The sequence below is a fragment of the Aythya marila genome (assembly GCF_965140915.1).
Source record: "Aythya marila genome assembly, chromosome: Z".
NCBI lineage: Eukaryota > Metazoa > Chordata > Aves > Anseriformes > Anatidae > Aythya > Aythya marila.
In genome coordinates this window covers 43,845,111-43,862,259 of record NC_139080.1, presented here as the reverse complement: position 1 = coordinate 43,862,259, position 17,149 = coordinate 43,845,111, and the positions used below count along the sequence as shown (strand labels likewise).

Genomic DNA, 17,149 nt, shown 5'->3' with positions numbered 1-17,149 from the left:
CTCACTTTGTCTCCTCTCATACTCTGTCTTTATAATTGAAATGCATTCTTTGGGTCTTAGTTGCTCATATCTCCTTCCAAAATATCTTCTGTTTAGCTGGAACTATGTTTCATGTGCTGTATTTCTAGTTGATAACAAAAATTACAGACCAGAGTCCAAGTTGTATTTGTACTTGCATTTCCAGAAATAGGACTCCCAGTGCAAGTCAGAGTTTACCAAATAATTCGGTCATAGAACACCATTTTGTGTAATGAAATGCAAGCATTTTGCTGATCATGTAACTGCTTGCCTTTTTTACCAGGTATAAGAGGAGTTCATGAATGGATCATTACCGGAATGCAAGTAACTTTTGGGGACAATATGATTCTATAGGTTCACCTCTACAATAAATGTGGAAATAGACCCTTTACTTCCAATTCTGAATCTTTAAAAAGGTAAACTTCTCCACTGCTCAAGTTGAAAGGTTCAGCCTTTGGGAGAAATTTTTCCATCTGGTTGAAAAAGAAAAAAGAAACCATGTCTACTGAGACTCAGAATGAGCAGCAGGTGTTAAAAAAAATCTAATTTCTTACAAATTTATTTATTCCCTGTTACATTTTATTTATTAGGCAGAGGAAGTATGAGACCAGACTATTGGGAAAATTATGTGAGACTCAATATGACGTGTCTGGGGTACAATTCAATTGCCAAGCTAATAAAGGTCAAACACAGCTAAGGAAATATACCACCTATGTATGTGGTTGACATCTTTGACATATGCATGTCTTGATGAACAATTGCAAAGACACATAATTTAAGTGGTGACTGCAATCATGGATTGAAAAATGCAATACAAAATACAAAAATATTTAGTCAAGCCGACAAAATACATCTTCATATATCCTTATTGCTCTATCTAGCCCATAAAATATCTTTAGAGTAAGGCACACAATGGGAACAGGACAAGCAGTACATTTGACATGTATATCATTCCTCATAATCTCAAACTCATTCATCCTTATTTTGCAGCATTTAAAGTTCGTTGGCTTTCAGCATCTAAAAATTCTAATTTTGGTGAAGTGAGTGCCCTGTTAATCCTCCCAGCTTCTGAACAATGATTGCCAATGAATGTCAAGTCTGGCAAGTTCAGCTTGGGTAGCGAGGTGCTTCCACTCAGTATGGATTTCACCAAGATTGATTGTTTTTGCTCCTCTGTGCTCTGGCTGCTGAGGTTAGGCTGTCCTTTATAGGAAAATGAGCTGGTTATAAATTTTCAGCTCTGAAAACCTTGGGAGTTGATGGAAAATCCCCAGGCTTACAGTTTAGCTGTCTAAGAAACCACAACAGCAGATTTTCTTTTGTTGTCACTGAGATGTAAAAGCCTTTCAAAAGAGATGAAAATGCTGACAGTCTTTCTCGTGGGAGACCCTTATTCTGTGTATTGGTACATAGTCTATATTTTTAACCTGTAATGCATGTCAAAAATTACACCTATTCCTGAAAATTCTAGGAGAGTGTAACGTGACAGATACAACCTGGAACATGCCACATTTGTTATATGGGAGTTAAATTCAAGTAGAGATTGTCCAACGCTTGCAGTTGGCTCATTGAGTCATTTTGGATTTTTAAATGACACTGTGTAGGATGGGCACTACAGAGCAATGAACACATCTTCTGCTGTGGGTCAAACATTTGGCAGATCGCTGCAGCACACAGGCTCTCTCCTGGTGAATTTTCCTTTTTGCCTACTGTTTTCATGTTGCCAGATTCTCATGTCCCCACTCCACAGTGAAAGCCCATGCCCTGAGAGAGAAGAAGGAGATGCTGCCATAGCAGAAGCACACGTGCTGGGGACAGGCTCTCCTGTGGAGCTCCTGGGGCAAGGATGCCTGAGAAATACACCCCAAGTGACCACAAACCCTCTTTCTGTTAAACTTGCCCTGGTAATGTAGATAACCAGTTTTTGTTTGTTTGTTTGTTTGTTTGTTTGTTTGTTTTCTTATCAAATGGTCCCTTGCTAGTTATCCAAGGACTAGGGAGAAGGTTGTCAGTGCAGCACCAGATCAAAGGCCTGTTGAGGCCTGAGTGATCAAAACCACAGAAACAACTGGTCTGAGCTACAAGCAGCTGCACCCTTCCACTAGCCTCCTGGGAGAAGTAATGCACGTCTGAAGGTCCAGGAGTCTGCCCTGGCTGCCCTCTGCTCTGCATGGAGGCTGAGCCAGGGCTGCACCCCTGGCTGGCAGAGGTGGCCAGCTCTGCACCCCAATATGCTGCAGCCCTGCTCAATGCTACCGCCATGCTCAGTGCTACTGCATTGTGAAAGAAGCTTGAAAAGAATCACAGTGCCATAAACAAAATAAACAGAAGGAACACAAATCCAGACCTCTTTCTGTTTTCTCAGACTTTTGGGTTCTGGCTTACATTCTCAAGATCTTCTTCACAATTTTTCCCCTTTAAAATGAAATCTGAGATCATCACCAGACTCAAAAATGTGGCTTTAATGTCCAATTCTATGGGAGTCATGATAAAATGACAAGAATAACACTCCTATTTCTTTTCTCCTATAAAAGTCATTCAAGAAGGTGGTGGACAAAAGCAGAGCATTTCTGCAACCTTGCTGCCTAACAAAGGCAACCATAGTCTGGTTTATATTCCTTAAAAAGAAAACTATAGTCACAGAATGAGGTAAGTCAGAAGAAAACGAGATCACCACTAGCTAAATGGTGTAAGAATCCCTGAAATGAAAATGAAAATGCCTGAAAGTAAGTAGTAAGTTGGTAAGTTCAGTGCTCACAGTGGGATAGGAGAGGGGTTAATATATATATATATATATATATATATATATATTTCAGATCAGCAAAATAAATTAAAATAAAGTTACAAACATTATTTTGATCAACTTATAAACAGCTGCTGACTTTCCTTAACAGAAGCCAACAGAAGAAATACAGTAATTTTTCACAGTGGGTATGTAGACAGCATCTTGTCCACTAGCTCAAATGATTCAAATGCATTTTTCTATGTATATCCACTAGAACCTGAACTAAGACACTCACAGGTGGTAAAATACTGAAAGCAGTCAAGCTAAGTACAATAATTGTTATTACTTTTCAATGGAGTCTAAATAACCACCTATTTCCTCAACACGGTATTGTAAGAATAGGGATGCTATTTGTGTGCTAATACAAGTGCAGGTGAAGCACAAATATTAAAGCGTGTCAGGACAACCTTTCATTTTTATAAAATAACAGAAGTAAATCTGAAGATTGCACTACATTTTTTTTTACCCAATGTATATATCTAAAGTGCACATTCACACTCTGGTTCTTGAAGGAACACCGTGTACTGCAGAAATATAGACCAAATATTAAGACTACCCATGAATACATACCAATTTCCCACTTGCAAGCCACAATCCACATCACATCATCTGAAACACAGAGGCCAAGAGGCCAGTCACTGAAAACACCTTGCCATTACATCACACACTGACTAATTAACAAGCCTGCCCAGTATGCTATTTTCTACCATCGATATCTTAAGGTACAAAATCAAATGAAAGCATGGATGTGCTGTGAAGGGCAAACTGACACTAGTGCAGTTGGTACTTATTCACCCTCATGGGCTTGAAATCTGGAGCTTACAAACCTCTTCATGAAAGTTCCACCTTCTTTTCAGTTGCACCCAACAGCCATGATTACTTCTTGGGGTGGGGGTGCAGGGTGGTTCCTATTGGGACGATATTCAGAGAACAATTTTATTCTCCAAATGCAAAAACCATTTGCAATGAGCTTTGTATCTAAGGTCTGCCCTGAGAGTCTCAACTTGGGCTCTTCCACTGGCATCTTCTGCATGCCTTCTTCTCAGGTTTTGCTTTTCACATTACTACCCAGCACAACAATGTTATTTACTGACCGCATTTCCAACATTAATCACTGAAATGTAACAGCAATTGGCTGATATATCCTAAGACCTATGCAGGAAGTTAAATGATGAATGAAGAAAGGCCAGAGCTGTATGTGGGCTTAATTGTTTTTCCTTCCACCCTGTTTCAACAGGTCCATCAAGCTCAGTTGATAACTGTAGCAACTACAACTTCCATGTAGGAATGTAGAAGACTATTTTTTTGATTTTTTAATGAAAAGATCAAATAGATAAGGTGCTGTGACATCTCATAGGATTAGTGAAGCCAGCCTTTTAGCAATGGTTAGCTACCATGCCCGCAAGATACTAGATCAACCATTTGATTTCAGAGGAGAAAAATCTTTTCAAGGTTTGCCATCCATGAAAGGTCTCTGCACCTGAGAGTGTTACTTCATTACAAAGTTATGGCCTGATTTTCAACAGCAGCAATTTAATACTGTTGGTAATTCCTAGGTAAAAGGTTTACAGGTTGATGCTAATATAACACAATGTGGTTTATAATGAATCAAGTGCAAAGAGTGTTTCACCATCTCCAGGTGGTAAACTCTCTCATGGAAAAAAAAAAAATTACAGTTGTCACTGTTAGCTACGTACCACCAACAGAAATTACCAATTGATTTCACATAGAGAGGAACCAAGAAATCTGGTATGTGTCTGAAACATGTCAGTGCACCACAGACTGTAAACTTCCAAGGTAGAAATAGTCACAATATTGGAGTGGTATATGAGCAAGAAGCAAACAATGGTCCACAGCAGAGAAGAGTCAGGAGTGTTGGGACAGGTTGGCAGATAGAGTAGTGCCAAAGCAGCATCAGTGAGGTTGCTAGCAAGGCAAATGAATAGTTAAGATGGTGGACAGTTGGAACTGAAGTATCAAACAGTACCAGTTGCAAGATGAAGGGTAATTTTCTACTGCTTTGCCAATTACAGGTGCATATGAGCACTTGGGCTGAAACATGGGACAGAAATTCAGTCCTTCTGAGTGATGACTGAAAAACAGCCCCTGAAGTCACTGGGACTTTGGTCTTTATCAGTTTGCATTTCCCACCTTGAAGACTGTGTCTCAGGAGCAGGGATGTGTTACAACTTTTAGCCTGAGACTTTGATTCCTTAGAAGCCATTACTTTTTAGGATTTAGTTACTCAGTAGCTAAAGTAGCGATTTACTGATCCAGTGATGGAATTTAAAATGAAATCAGTCACAAAACATTGTTTTATTTTCTTCTAAACACATGCACTTTGAATACTTCCCAATGTACTTGGAAATGATCATCTGTAGAGAAGTCAAATTACCTGTCATGTTGATAAGGAAACTCTACTTGCTACTCAGAGCAGATGTGTTCCTTTAATTTGAGAAAACTGCAATTCAATCTGCATACACCTTCATCAAGCTCAAAGTCTCACCTTTTTCCACACAATAATGTACATACACTAAATACTTCAGAATCATTTCCAGCATGACTGTCAGTGGTTGCTGTGTTTAATGTTAGCAGACAATGGAACTTAGACCAAATAGGAAATAACCATAAATGTTAATTATCTTGCTGAAGATGAAACCAGATGATATCTGGTGCTGGCATTATCGTAAACAGGAAAAAGGTATGAGAGGTACTTAACTTAGAGCTTTATAAATACCAGATATGCACATCAGGAGGAAGCTGGCAGGCTAAGAAAGGACAAGTACAGCTCTGTAGTAACAAGTGAGTGAGAGAGACAGAAGGACAGGGTATGTGAAATCATTCATGGGAAGACCATTTTTATCCCAGACAATTTGTATTACCTTCTTTATTGGACAGATGCTCAGTGTGTTAGGAGAAATATGTCTTGGTTTATATACTGCCACAGTTTACCTTATTTTCTTTGCTACAACAATAAAACACAAAGACTGGGACCACCATGGTGATGTGGCAAAATGCAAAGCATCAGTCCCATATGTCTCCCTGGAGCACCAAAGCAAAGTCTTGAGCCTCATCCTGCAAACATTTATGCACAAGCTGAACTTCATGTACTGTGATTAATTTCCCTGACACCGTGTGGGTTTCACTGCAGCACACAAAACCAAACACAGACTTACGTATTTTTAGGATCAGGACCTACTTAGCACTACTCAGCTGTGATTTAATGTGATTGTACTTAATGTGCATCTTACTAAATGTGAGAGAATTTTGTGTTTTGGTACAGTTTGTGTTATTTTTTTGCTCAGAACAGCATGTATGTTGTTTCAACATTAATGTTGAAAGTGAAATACTCTGTAGTCACTGATGTTTATTTAAACAATTATAACATTGTCTAATGCAGCTGGGAACGGAGGTACAGTAGCCTCATATTTAAAAGCATGGCCTTTTATATAACATTAAAGAGCTCTAGTGGGCATGTTGCCCATTTCTGATTCCCTAATGGCTTCTATTTTTCACAGGAATTAATGTTCTAATCACAATGCATCTGTATAACATTTTCCTTGTGCTGATCAAGTATCAGCAAATCAGTGATTATTTAATGCATCCCACCACATATGCTAGGCCAAATTATACAAATATGGTCTGGTGGAAGAGATAATGGGGCACTTCTAATCATAAAATAGTGCCCCCCCCCCAAAAAAAAAAAAAAAAAAAAAAAACACATAGTAAAGGAATAGTAAAGGAACATCAGGGATATATAATAAAAGCAGAAATGTCCCTCATCTTTCATGGCAGGATCATTTTTTGTGGACTGTGCTTAGATGCTTGGAGTAATAATTGAGATGTAGATGAGCGTCAATATTCAGAATTAAGCAGTCCAGCATCAGTCTTTACAACCTTAGAGATCATGCATATGTATATGCATGCAAGCACTCATTCACAGGTCAAGCAAGATTCCTATCATGCAATTTAAACTTTGCAAAGTTGGAGGCAAAGTTTTCTGATCTAGGCAGTAAGCCCCTAAAAAACAACTTGTTTTTTGAAGCCGTATCATTCTGGTTAGGATAGAAATAGGTTGTATCATCCCTTAGTTGCACATCCAACAGCTCACAGCTCAACAGCTGCACTGGAAATCTCTGGACTGACTTCCCAGAGAAACACATCAGTTGTCCATGAACACCCTACAAATGTATGTATATTCATATACACACACACACAGACACACAAAGAAGGCTGATATACTTAAATACCTAAATGTACTGATGAAAAAAAAAAAAGCAGTACTGCAGTTGTTAATAATCACAATACCACTTAGGTATTTTTTTTCCAGTTATCTGCTACAATGCTAATTGCTGGTTCAAAAATCAACATTTCACATATCTAATTCTACAACTGAAGAATAGTAGCTGCAGTTAGGGATATTCTTTTTTAACTATAAAGAGTTAATTATTTTTAACACTTTATACCTATTCACATTTTATCTGCTTCTAACTGAACATAAAATAATTTGTAAGTGACATCTCTTGTCCACTGAGCAACCTCCTGCTCTGTTTTTCAACATCTTTTCCAGTTACAGAGATTGAATTATACAATTAAACTAAAATAATGGAATTTTTAGTCCTTATTCTTATTCCTTTACAAATGCTCACATTTCAAAATTAGGTTATATTCATTACCAAATTGAGAGCAGTGAGTATGTAACAATACTGACTTTCTTTTTGACCCAGCATTTGTTTTGTCCCAGAAAAGCATTCAGTGCACAAGACTGGCTAAAGACCACTGAAATCAATGGAAAGGCTACCAGTGACTTTGATGGAATATGGACTGGGCTTTGAGCATAACACTGATGTCTTAATTAACTCATTAAAAGGGCTGAATTTGGCTTTGACAGATGTAAAGCAGTTCATCCCATGTATTTTTAACAAACTGCATATATTTTAACCCCACCCTTCCACTCCCAGGAATTTAGACTTTTTTTTTTTTTTTTTTTTTTTTTTTTTTTTTTTCTGTTAAGGAGCCCCAGCACTTGCACATGAATAATGAATGACTGGAATACATATATTTGTTTTTACTTACAGGTGTCTGGCTTGAGCTGACTGTTGGTAATGCCAAAGTACTGAGGATTTTCAATGACGGGAATCTTTGTCATCCCAATGATGACTGCGTCAGGACCCCCCTCAGAAGAAGATGGAGTGTTACTGCCATTTGAGATGTGATGGAGAGGACTGGCTGAATCATCATCATTGCTGATAACTGAAGAAGGACCTAGAATTAGAAACAAAGATTTGCCTTAATTCAGAACTTTTTTTTCCCCCTCAGACCATTCCTTTTTTTTTTTATCCATTTTTTTTTATCTCCAGTCTTTTTGTCCAGACTATCTTAATAGTCATATGCTCTATTCATGTACCTTGTTGATCTTACCTCAGGAATTTTATATGTCTGAGTTGAGATGGAGAAGTAGGGGGGGGGGAAGAAAGGAAAAAAAAAAAAAAAGAAAAGAACACAGTGGTAGGCCATTAGAAGTTGGAATGTGAAGTAAATTTTTTGCACTGGTAGATCACCTAGGCTAAATATGTCATGGTCCAGCATAGTCTGTTATCAAGAAATATCCCTACATAAGTTATGAAATACACATAATAACTTTTTACCTTAAGACTTTCTCAGATCACAGAGCAATAATACCTTTTCCCACAAACATGGGGAAACACCTGCCTTCTCTTTGAGGTGGCATTATAACAAGGCAAAAGACAGAGAGAAGATGGGCTCATCCTAAACTTGGAAACTGTGTCAGTTCTGAAAGACAAAATGGCTGGGAGCCAAAATCAAGAGGACATGTATACAGTCATAGAAGGTGCAGAGTACGTGCTCAGAGTAGTGGGAAAGACATATCTCATACTAGTGTGACATCTGGGGTCACTGCACATGTGGTCCTCCAGTACAGGATAATATTCCTGTGGCTCCTGAGGCCCCATCCATACTTCAGACTGGTCACATTCCAGAAAGAGGTTTATTTTGATCAGTAATTTAATGACAGTTTTTGTTGTTGTTGTTGTTGCTTTTTTTGTTTTGTTTTTGTTTTCACTGTGTACTCTATACTTTCAAAGAAAGCACTATGGTGTTAAAACCTTGTAAGTAAATAATAATAACAAAAAAATGCTTAGCAGCATGCTCCACTTCTGTGAGCTGCAGGGGCTTCTGAATTAATGGCAAGGTCAGTGCAGATACCATTTGAAATCTTGTGATCTAACACTGCTATTTAAATTCTCCATTACATCTTCCAGTACACAGACAATGTTCAAAGAAAACCAGCGTCACCATTTAGCAGTGACAATGTGTTGCCTAAACTGCCCACTGAAGAGCCAGCAGAGATCACGCATGCCACATGTCAGACCATTTTCCATCCACATTAACCTGTGCTTTTGGTTTGGCATTCACATATTCTAATTTTAACAATTAATAGATGATGCTAGCAACAGATGGAATGATTCACCCCCTTGACATGCCTGTCCTGGAACGGCATCCTCAGACAGCACCTGTGTCTGCCCTACCAGCAGAATTGATAGGTTTGTCTCCCTAAAGAAGGGGGAAGCACAGGTGATCTTGGCATAGACAAACAGCTGTATTTACTCCAAGTCACCAGCCACTCTTCTGCAAAATGTTGTCCCAAACTGAGCTTTAAGTTGGACAGAAGAGAACAGTGCAGAGGCAAGATAGATCCAAGTAACCCCAGCACACAGATGGCATCTGTGTTTGCGGGAGAGATGGGGGACATAGAGACACCAGCAAATCATGTAGAAACATCACGGAGGATGTAAAAGAAGATGAGGAGGATGCAACACAACAACTAATACACACAACTAATGAATGAGGGCAGGCCCAGACACAGCAGCCAAGAAAGGTCAGGTTTATAGAAAGGAAATCTAGACTCTCTTACTAGTTTGTGGTGCACTGTATCATAACAGGAACACTTTATCATTACATGGTATGGTTCACAGGAATAAAGCTTAAATAATTTGGCATGTGGCTATTCAACCGTATCTTTAGAGGCTCAAGCATACTCCCACCCCCGTCCTGCTTTCCCTTCTCCCCAGTTGGCTTAATGGTGCATGAGGGAAATGTTCTCATAGTTTGAAAAAGTACTTCCCCGCCCCTCCCCAGCCTGAAACATTAGAGGTGATTTTTCAAATGCCTTGCACTTCACTGGAAAGTCACTGTTGACAAATGTAAGTGAAGCCTAGATCTCTGCAATTTATCAAGTGAAATACTAATACCAAGGCTGTTTTTGTCATTACTGATCACTGAGATTGATTCTACTAGGAAAGCTGCCAGGATTAAGAGTTTTTGGTGAAGATTCCTCTAATGAAGTGCAGAACCTAGCAAACTGTGGGAAAGGGACCCTCAGATGGCACCAAAGATACTCAAGTGAAGTCACAACACATTTTCCAGGTGCATGGGAGTTGTGTGTGGTAGAATTAGTGCAAACCCATTTAAAACTGCATGCAGTTTTGTTTTGTGTTTTTTTTTTTTTTTTTTCTAGAGATCATCCTTAGGTCTCTCAAATTTCTGAATGTCAAGCTAATGGCACCAAAAAGCAGACAGGCAAATACAAATTTTCTTGGGAAAATACAGTCCTTTTTTATACATATACATGTATATAGTCCTAATACAGATTTTGTATGAGGGTCAAATCCCTTCTCTTACAGCAAATGGGAAAAATCTCTTGCCTCTGTAGTTTCGTAGACACACCTCTCTTAAGTCCTTTTCAGCCTTGTTGTTCTCTGCCACACAGGAGGAGGCTCCTTTTTCATTTTTTGCTTCCACAAGTAGTGATGGCAAGGAAAAACCTCCATTACACATTTCTGGATGTTAGAATGGTATAATGAATAGAAATTAATTCTATTCATCAAATCATTTCTTACTACTCTAAGACACATTTTTGTGTGGTGAACTGTTTTTTCAGTCAGTATAAACTGCAAAGTGCTGCAGGTGAAAAGTAGACAATTGTTCTATAAATCTATTCACTCACTTAAGATAACTGGTAAAAACTAGTCTTGCTTGTGGCATGAAATAGGTTCCAAGTATATTCAGCTCTCTGACGTAGCTGAGGAAAATTTGGAAAATGAGGTGATTCCTCAGTAAGTATGTAATAGTCTAAGAAAAATTCAACTCTGGGAACTTTGTGCTGTGTCCCTTGATGTCCTCTCTCATTTGGTAGAAGCTAATCGGCTCATGCAATAGTCTTTGGAAACAGTTGTTCAGATTCAAAAATCCTATTTCCTTTTACTGTGTATTTCTTCTCTAGTTAAGCCAAACAGAACTCAACAGATGGAAATTTTTGTGTATCAGAGGCAAGCTGAGCTCACATCCTCTCAAAGAGCCTCTTTGCTGGGACCTTTTAGTGAATATGAGCAAACTGGTACACAAACTGTTTCCATATTTGCTTGTATGCCAGACTACACTTTCTGTGAAGCTGCATTTCATCTTTCAAATGCACTAAGTCACATTACAATTACAGGCCAGCATTGCAGCTCACTCCTTGCAGCAGCAGCCTCTGACTGATATTCCAGTAATGCAAAACCATTTTCCAGAATGCAAGATGAGCCCATCATATGTGCTGACAAGAAACTTGAGCAATGCTTTTCTGAATTTGAGCTAAGCTCAAATCAAAAGATAATTTCTTAAAGTACCTTAAAGTGTGGTTTCATGGAGATTAAATGGGGTCACTTTATTATTTGTCAAAGGCAGAATGAGTATGATAATTACACCTATTGTAGATTCTGTTTTTTATTAAATCTACTGTTGATTTCACATCCAAAATATGAAAATTTCACACAAAATGTCTTTGGTGGAAGTGAAAATCATGGGTTGTCAGTAGCCATTAGCTATTGCCAATAGCAGACTCACAGTCAGCTTGACCTTTTAACAAAACTGCAGAGGTTTTCTCTGCCTTCAAATGTGCAGCCCAACATCTTCACTAGATATCATTTTTAGACTGTGTTTCTTATCTTAAGAAGACAGAAGCTGGAGCCAGATGAGAAATGGTAGGCTGCCTTGGAGAAGAAAGATGAGAGCTACACTCTGCAGGGCTGAATTTCTTCTCTCTCTGATGTTAAGCTAAAAAACTGCCCATTCTGCATGGCCTAGACCTAAGAAAAATCACTTCTGCATACAAAAATAGCAGCTATCAGAAAAGAAAATAAAAAAACAAACAAAACAACAACAACAACAACAACAAAAAACAGTGCCATGTAATGTAAAAAAAAACAATTACATTCTAAACTGGCACACTATGAAAAAGCCAAAATACTCCCCACTTCCTAGGCTGTGAATGAACCTCATGGACATAGTATGAGGACGAGCAGAAAGACTGCTGCTATTTCTGGTCAGAAGAAAGAGGCTCATGATCATAAAATACATCCTTTCCTGATGCTCTTTTTGCCATCAGAGTAAATGAAAAAATAGAGTAAATGGTAGCATGCATGCTACCAGGATCTACCCACACTGTTATTTACTGGGACTAGGCTTTGCTCTGCCTTATTCCAGATTTCTGCAGATACTTAGGTAGCTGGCTGCTGCAACACATCTGACTACTGTCTGCTACTGAACTAATCCACATGACCTTCCTGTGTATGAAAGTACAGAAAGAGTCCCAAAGTGAATAACAACATGACTCAGCTAAGCAAGCTCAAAAAAAATAAATAAATAAAAGGAAGGTTCTCAAGTGCAGAATCAGAAGGAACATATGGTTATGGTTTGCACCTGGCATGGTCTTGCAAGCACATATTTTCAGACTTTAGTTTAGATGGTCACAAACAATCACTGCATCATTCTACTTCTCCCTTCACCTACTGTGTTGAAGATGTAAGCAATCTATCCCATGCATACTCTCTGAACTCTAACAAGAGCTCTTGAACACAACAGTATTCTGCATGCCCCTTGCAATACCCTTCACTGTGTCACACGTCACTTGAATTATCCCCGAAGTCACTATGAAAGGTTGAACTAAGTTGGGAGACATCAGGAGTAGTAATTCTCAAAAAAACAGACAATTTTAACTTTATGATTGGAGCTGTGTAGTTACAGGGACACATCTGCTTAGCTGGGTCTTAGAAGGCAGCTCAAGTAGACGATTATTTATAGAGATGACTTCTGTGCTGTGATGCCTTAATGACAATGGCTCCTTGCATTTCAAATGGCGCTCAACGCAAGGAGGATTCCTCAACTGATATTGCACTAACATTAGCTCTTGCTTCAGATCCTTGTTCCCATAGGCACAAGGAGCAATCCATGCAGGGATGTAAGGTAATGGCATACCATCCAGTCAAAAGCAGGCCTGTAAGTGCATGTCATGTCAGTAAGCATCAACTCTGTTGGATTTTAAGGCCATACTGAATCTTCTCTCTTTCTGCTTTTTGGTGGGGTGTATTTTTTCAATACTTAAATACTTTGTTCTAAAAAATCAATTATTTATAATTTCTTTCCCTATAAGACTCCCATATCTTCTGTAGTTTTTGTTGTGTTTTTTGTTTGTTTGTTTGTTTGTTTTTGTTTTCTAGGATTAAAAGGCAATTTATTTTTTTTTCTGCTTCAGTAAGACCAGAGATGCAAATTCACTTGTTATCAAGCTAAGATTCACATTTCTTACCAGATATGACATCTTTGTAGCTCAACCCTTGAATCCCTGTTTTATCTTTCATTCCCTCTAAAAGACAACTCATCATTCATGACTTGGTACACTTTTTTTCTGACCAGTGCTATAAACATTACTTTGAATATTTCTTTGCATTCCTGAATTCAACAGCTGTAGGTAACTGTGATGTTGAAGAATGTTTATGCAGTTCTATTTGACTGAATAAGGAGCCCAGCCTAATAGAAGGTAATGCAATTATTGCAACATTACTTTATATTATTGGTCTCTTAAAATGCTGCATGCTGAATACAGAGAATTGAATTAAGAGGCATAAATAGAACACAAGGAGAAAAAAAAAATCAAAGCCAGCTGAATAAGCTTCCCAAGGAGAAACCAGTTTAGTCTCACTTTGGTTGGTGGAGCTGTTCAAAGTAAACTCAGATTCCTCTGCAAATCCAGAGTGAGCTTGTTAAAATGATGCTCTTTGCTTTGCAGCTGCTGATATTTTAATGAGGAAACAGTCACAGCATGGTGCTCCTATGCTTCCTCAGCAGTTCATCTGTGCAGAGCAATAGTATTTCTTGCTTCTCCTCACCTTTCAGCCAACCCTTCTTGTCTCTTGCTCCCAGCCCTGCCATGTCCCCAGAACACAGCCATAAGTGTTAGCCTTATTGCTGTCATCTCAGTAGTCAGTGGCATACTTAGTTGCCAAATTAGTATTATGGGGCTGATACTCCTCTGCTTGTGGTGAAGGAAATACAAGAATAAGATCACCCCAAGCAGCATTGCACCCAAGTACAATGCTCCTTGCGTCTGCTGCAGAAGCACACTGTTCTTCAGAGCTCATACAGTGTATGCCCTTCTACCCTCGTGCAGCACGCTGAGCCAAAAACTACATTGTAGGCATTAAATTTGTGACTCAGAAAACTGAGACTTGCCAAGCTTAGGTGTTTAGAGGATAAATAATTTCACATCTTCTGACAGGTATCATTAACGTTTAACTGATGTGCACCTAACAATGCTTGTTTAAGCTTGCACTCTCTTGCTTCTTGATAAGTGAGGTAAGAAAAACTTTCTGATGCTGCCTAAAAAGTTCACTTCCCATCCAAGAGCATGCCCCCAAGCAGTCAGGAGAACCAGAATGGATGTTGATCCAGAGAGCAAGAAAACTTCCCCATACCCAGCAGACTAATGCCTCCAGTCAGCACATTATTCAGAGACTCCCTTTCCAACTGTTTCTGAATTACAGAAGAAAGAGGGCTCCTAAGAGATCTCTTGCAGGTAAAAACTGGCTGGAAAAAGAAGTTTAAACTCAAGAAGCACCCCACAGGAATTGATTTACCTACAACAATTGCAGAACAAATGGGAGACTTTTGTTTGGAAATCATAATGGAGCCACACTACTTTGACATAACATTTCACTTGGGTGATCAAGTCCCCAAAGTATTTTGCATTTGTTTTCAAATGAAAATTAATGTTTTTTATTTCCTTGTTTGTTGCAGCTCCATGAGAAGACTAAATTGTTTAGCTCTCACTGTATCACATTCCTGCAGAGAAAGTTAGTGACAGATTATTTTCTTTCTCACACAGAATAGCTTAAGCAACACATACCCATGACTGTAATTAAATAAAAGGTGCATTAGAAAACTTTATAGTGCCAAATATTCAGTGTTGCTAGGTGTGAAAGGTCAGTCACAGTTACTTAAATGCCTTTCACCTAAAAAGCACGTTCTTCTTGCTGGAAAACTTATTTCAAATGCCTGACTCTTCTGCAGAACAACGAACATGTAATCTGGGTAATTTCCACTGAAATGTCTATGCACAGATTTTAGCCACTCAACTATTTCATCAGGCCTTTTTGTTGTGGCTTTCCATCTAAGAGCCACAGCTGCTTATTTGTTTCATTCAGCTTTATTCTGGATTCTGGAGCATGATTGTGAAAGAGTCACAGTCAGTGCCAATTAACTGCTTTTTTTTTTTTTTTTTTTTTTTTTTTTTTTTTCTCACAACCTCATCTACATTGTCATGTGTACACACATTCACACATTTATTTATGCAAAGCCTAGAGCATTCCAGAAGTCATAATATTTGCAAGGGGGAGGTTTTCAGCGCTAAGGAATACACCCTAGGATCCCCTTAGGGACCACTTCCTAAAGCAAGTGACTCCCCAGAAACCATGCAACCTACAGAACAAAGGCACAGATGTCCAGGTGTCCAGGTCTGGGACAGGCTGTCAAGGTCATTCACCCAAGAAACCTACTTTGTAGCACTGCAATCCCATGTAGGAATAAAGACAAGGTCTTTAATACATACTTTTTTTTTTTTCCAGGGTGGTCTGTGCAGGAGGGAAGGTGGGTAACCCCGTCTGTCCAACTCCACGGCTGACTGTTCCCAAGGATGCCATCAGCAAAGCCCCATCCCACGGCACAGAGGTTGCTGATTTCTTTCTCCTTTCAGCCAGTGAGTCACTTGAATAACAGATCTTACAGCTGCAAATTGGTACATGCCTTCAAAATCTTAAGCACCATGACCAATAAATCCTCATAGCTCATCCTCTGCAAGGTACATGCTACTATTATTCCTATCTTGGAGGCAGTGGTAAGAGCTCTGTTTAGCTTGCTGATTTGCCCAGTAATGCAGGCAGGATCTTTGTCAAAGTCATGGCCAGGACCGCAAAAGACGGCCATCCCCTGGTGCCAAACCAGGCAGTACCTGAAGAATTATAGGTCTCCTTCAGCCATAGGATAAATGGTGGCTGTACAGCTGCCCACTGCTCCATGGACATGTTCACAGTATCTGCAGCTCAGATGATGTGTCCTATCTTAAAGAATGAGGAATTTATGGCCTCTCATTATTGGTAGTCAAATGAAACACAGATCTGAGACAAAAATCTAGCAGGGATGTGGTATATTAATCAATATAAGTATGTGAGCCAGAAAAGTAAGGATACAGGGCAGCAGAAAATGTGAAAGAAGGAAGGGAAAAATGATTTATCTTTTTTAATATAGATCACCAGGACCATTTATTATAGCCACCTGCAGGTTTAGATATCTAGGAAATGTGGGTAAAATTACAATCCTTCAAAAATACTACAGTGAAAAATCACTGCAATAAGAAACAAGATCAGCTGGAATGTGCTTGCTGTTGGCATCAAGCAAGAAAGAATAATTCACCCCAAATTAGATCCTTGTTGCTTTTCATTTCATTTAAAAACTATTTAATTAACAATTGCTTACTCAACACTTCTCATAAATAATCTAAGGGTTAACATTCCCTTTCCTAGGACTGGGAATGGTCCTCTGTTGTCTCTGTTGTCTAGAAGACAAATACAAAACGTACAGAAGCAAGACAAATTTCTTCATGCTGCTTTCACAGTTAGTCTTTCTCTGAGAGAACAGCAAAGCCATCTGGAATAGTCAATTTGAATAATTTTGCAAAGTCTGTTTAGATAGATATAGCTAAACATGGTGAGAAGATATGGTGGATATGCTAGATTGTGTTGAAATGTTAGCTGATTTTGTTGTTGTTGTTGTTGTTTGGATTGTTTGATTATTTATTTATTTATTTATTTTTGCTTTGCTAATGAAACTTATTCCTTTCTTTAAACTCTCCCTGATTAGTTTCTTGGAGTATAGAGGTACAATCTACAGGCCTTTCCTATCCACGCAAATCAGATGAAAACATGATATGGAAAATCTCTGGAAATACTCTAGAGA

The 17,149-nt window shown here is 38.7% G+C and overlaps 1 protein-coding gene across 2 annotated transcripts in view; it reads right to left on the bottom strand.

Annotated features, from left to right (window-relative positions):
• NTRK2 (neurotrophic receptor tyrosine kinase 2) overlaps window positions 1-17,149 on the bottom strand; it is a 200,128-nt gene that overhangs the window by 74,933 nt on the left and 108,046 nt on the right. For both annotated transcript variants that reach the window (XM_082783494.1, XM_082783495.1), the window contains one exon: window positions 7,880-8,068. In XM_082783494.1, coding sequence (XP_082639620.1) covers window positions 7,880-8,068 — 189 coding nt within the window. The remainder of the gene's footprint in view (window positions 1-7,879; window positions 8,069-17,149) is intronic.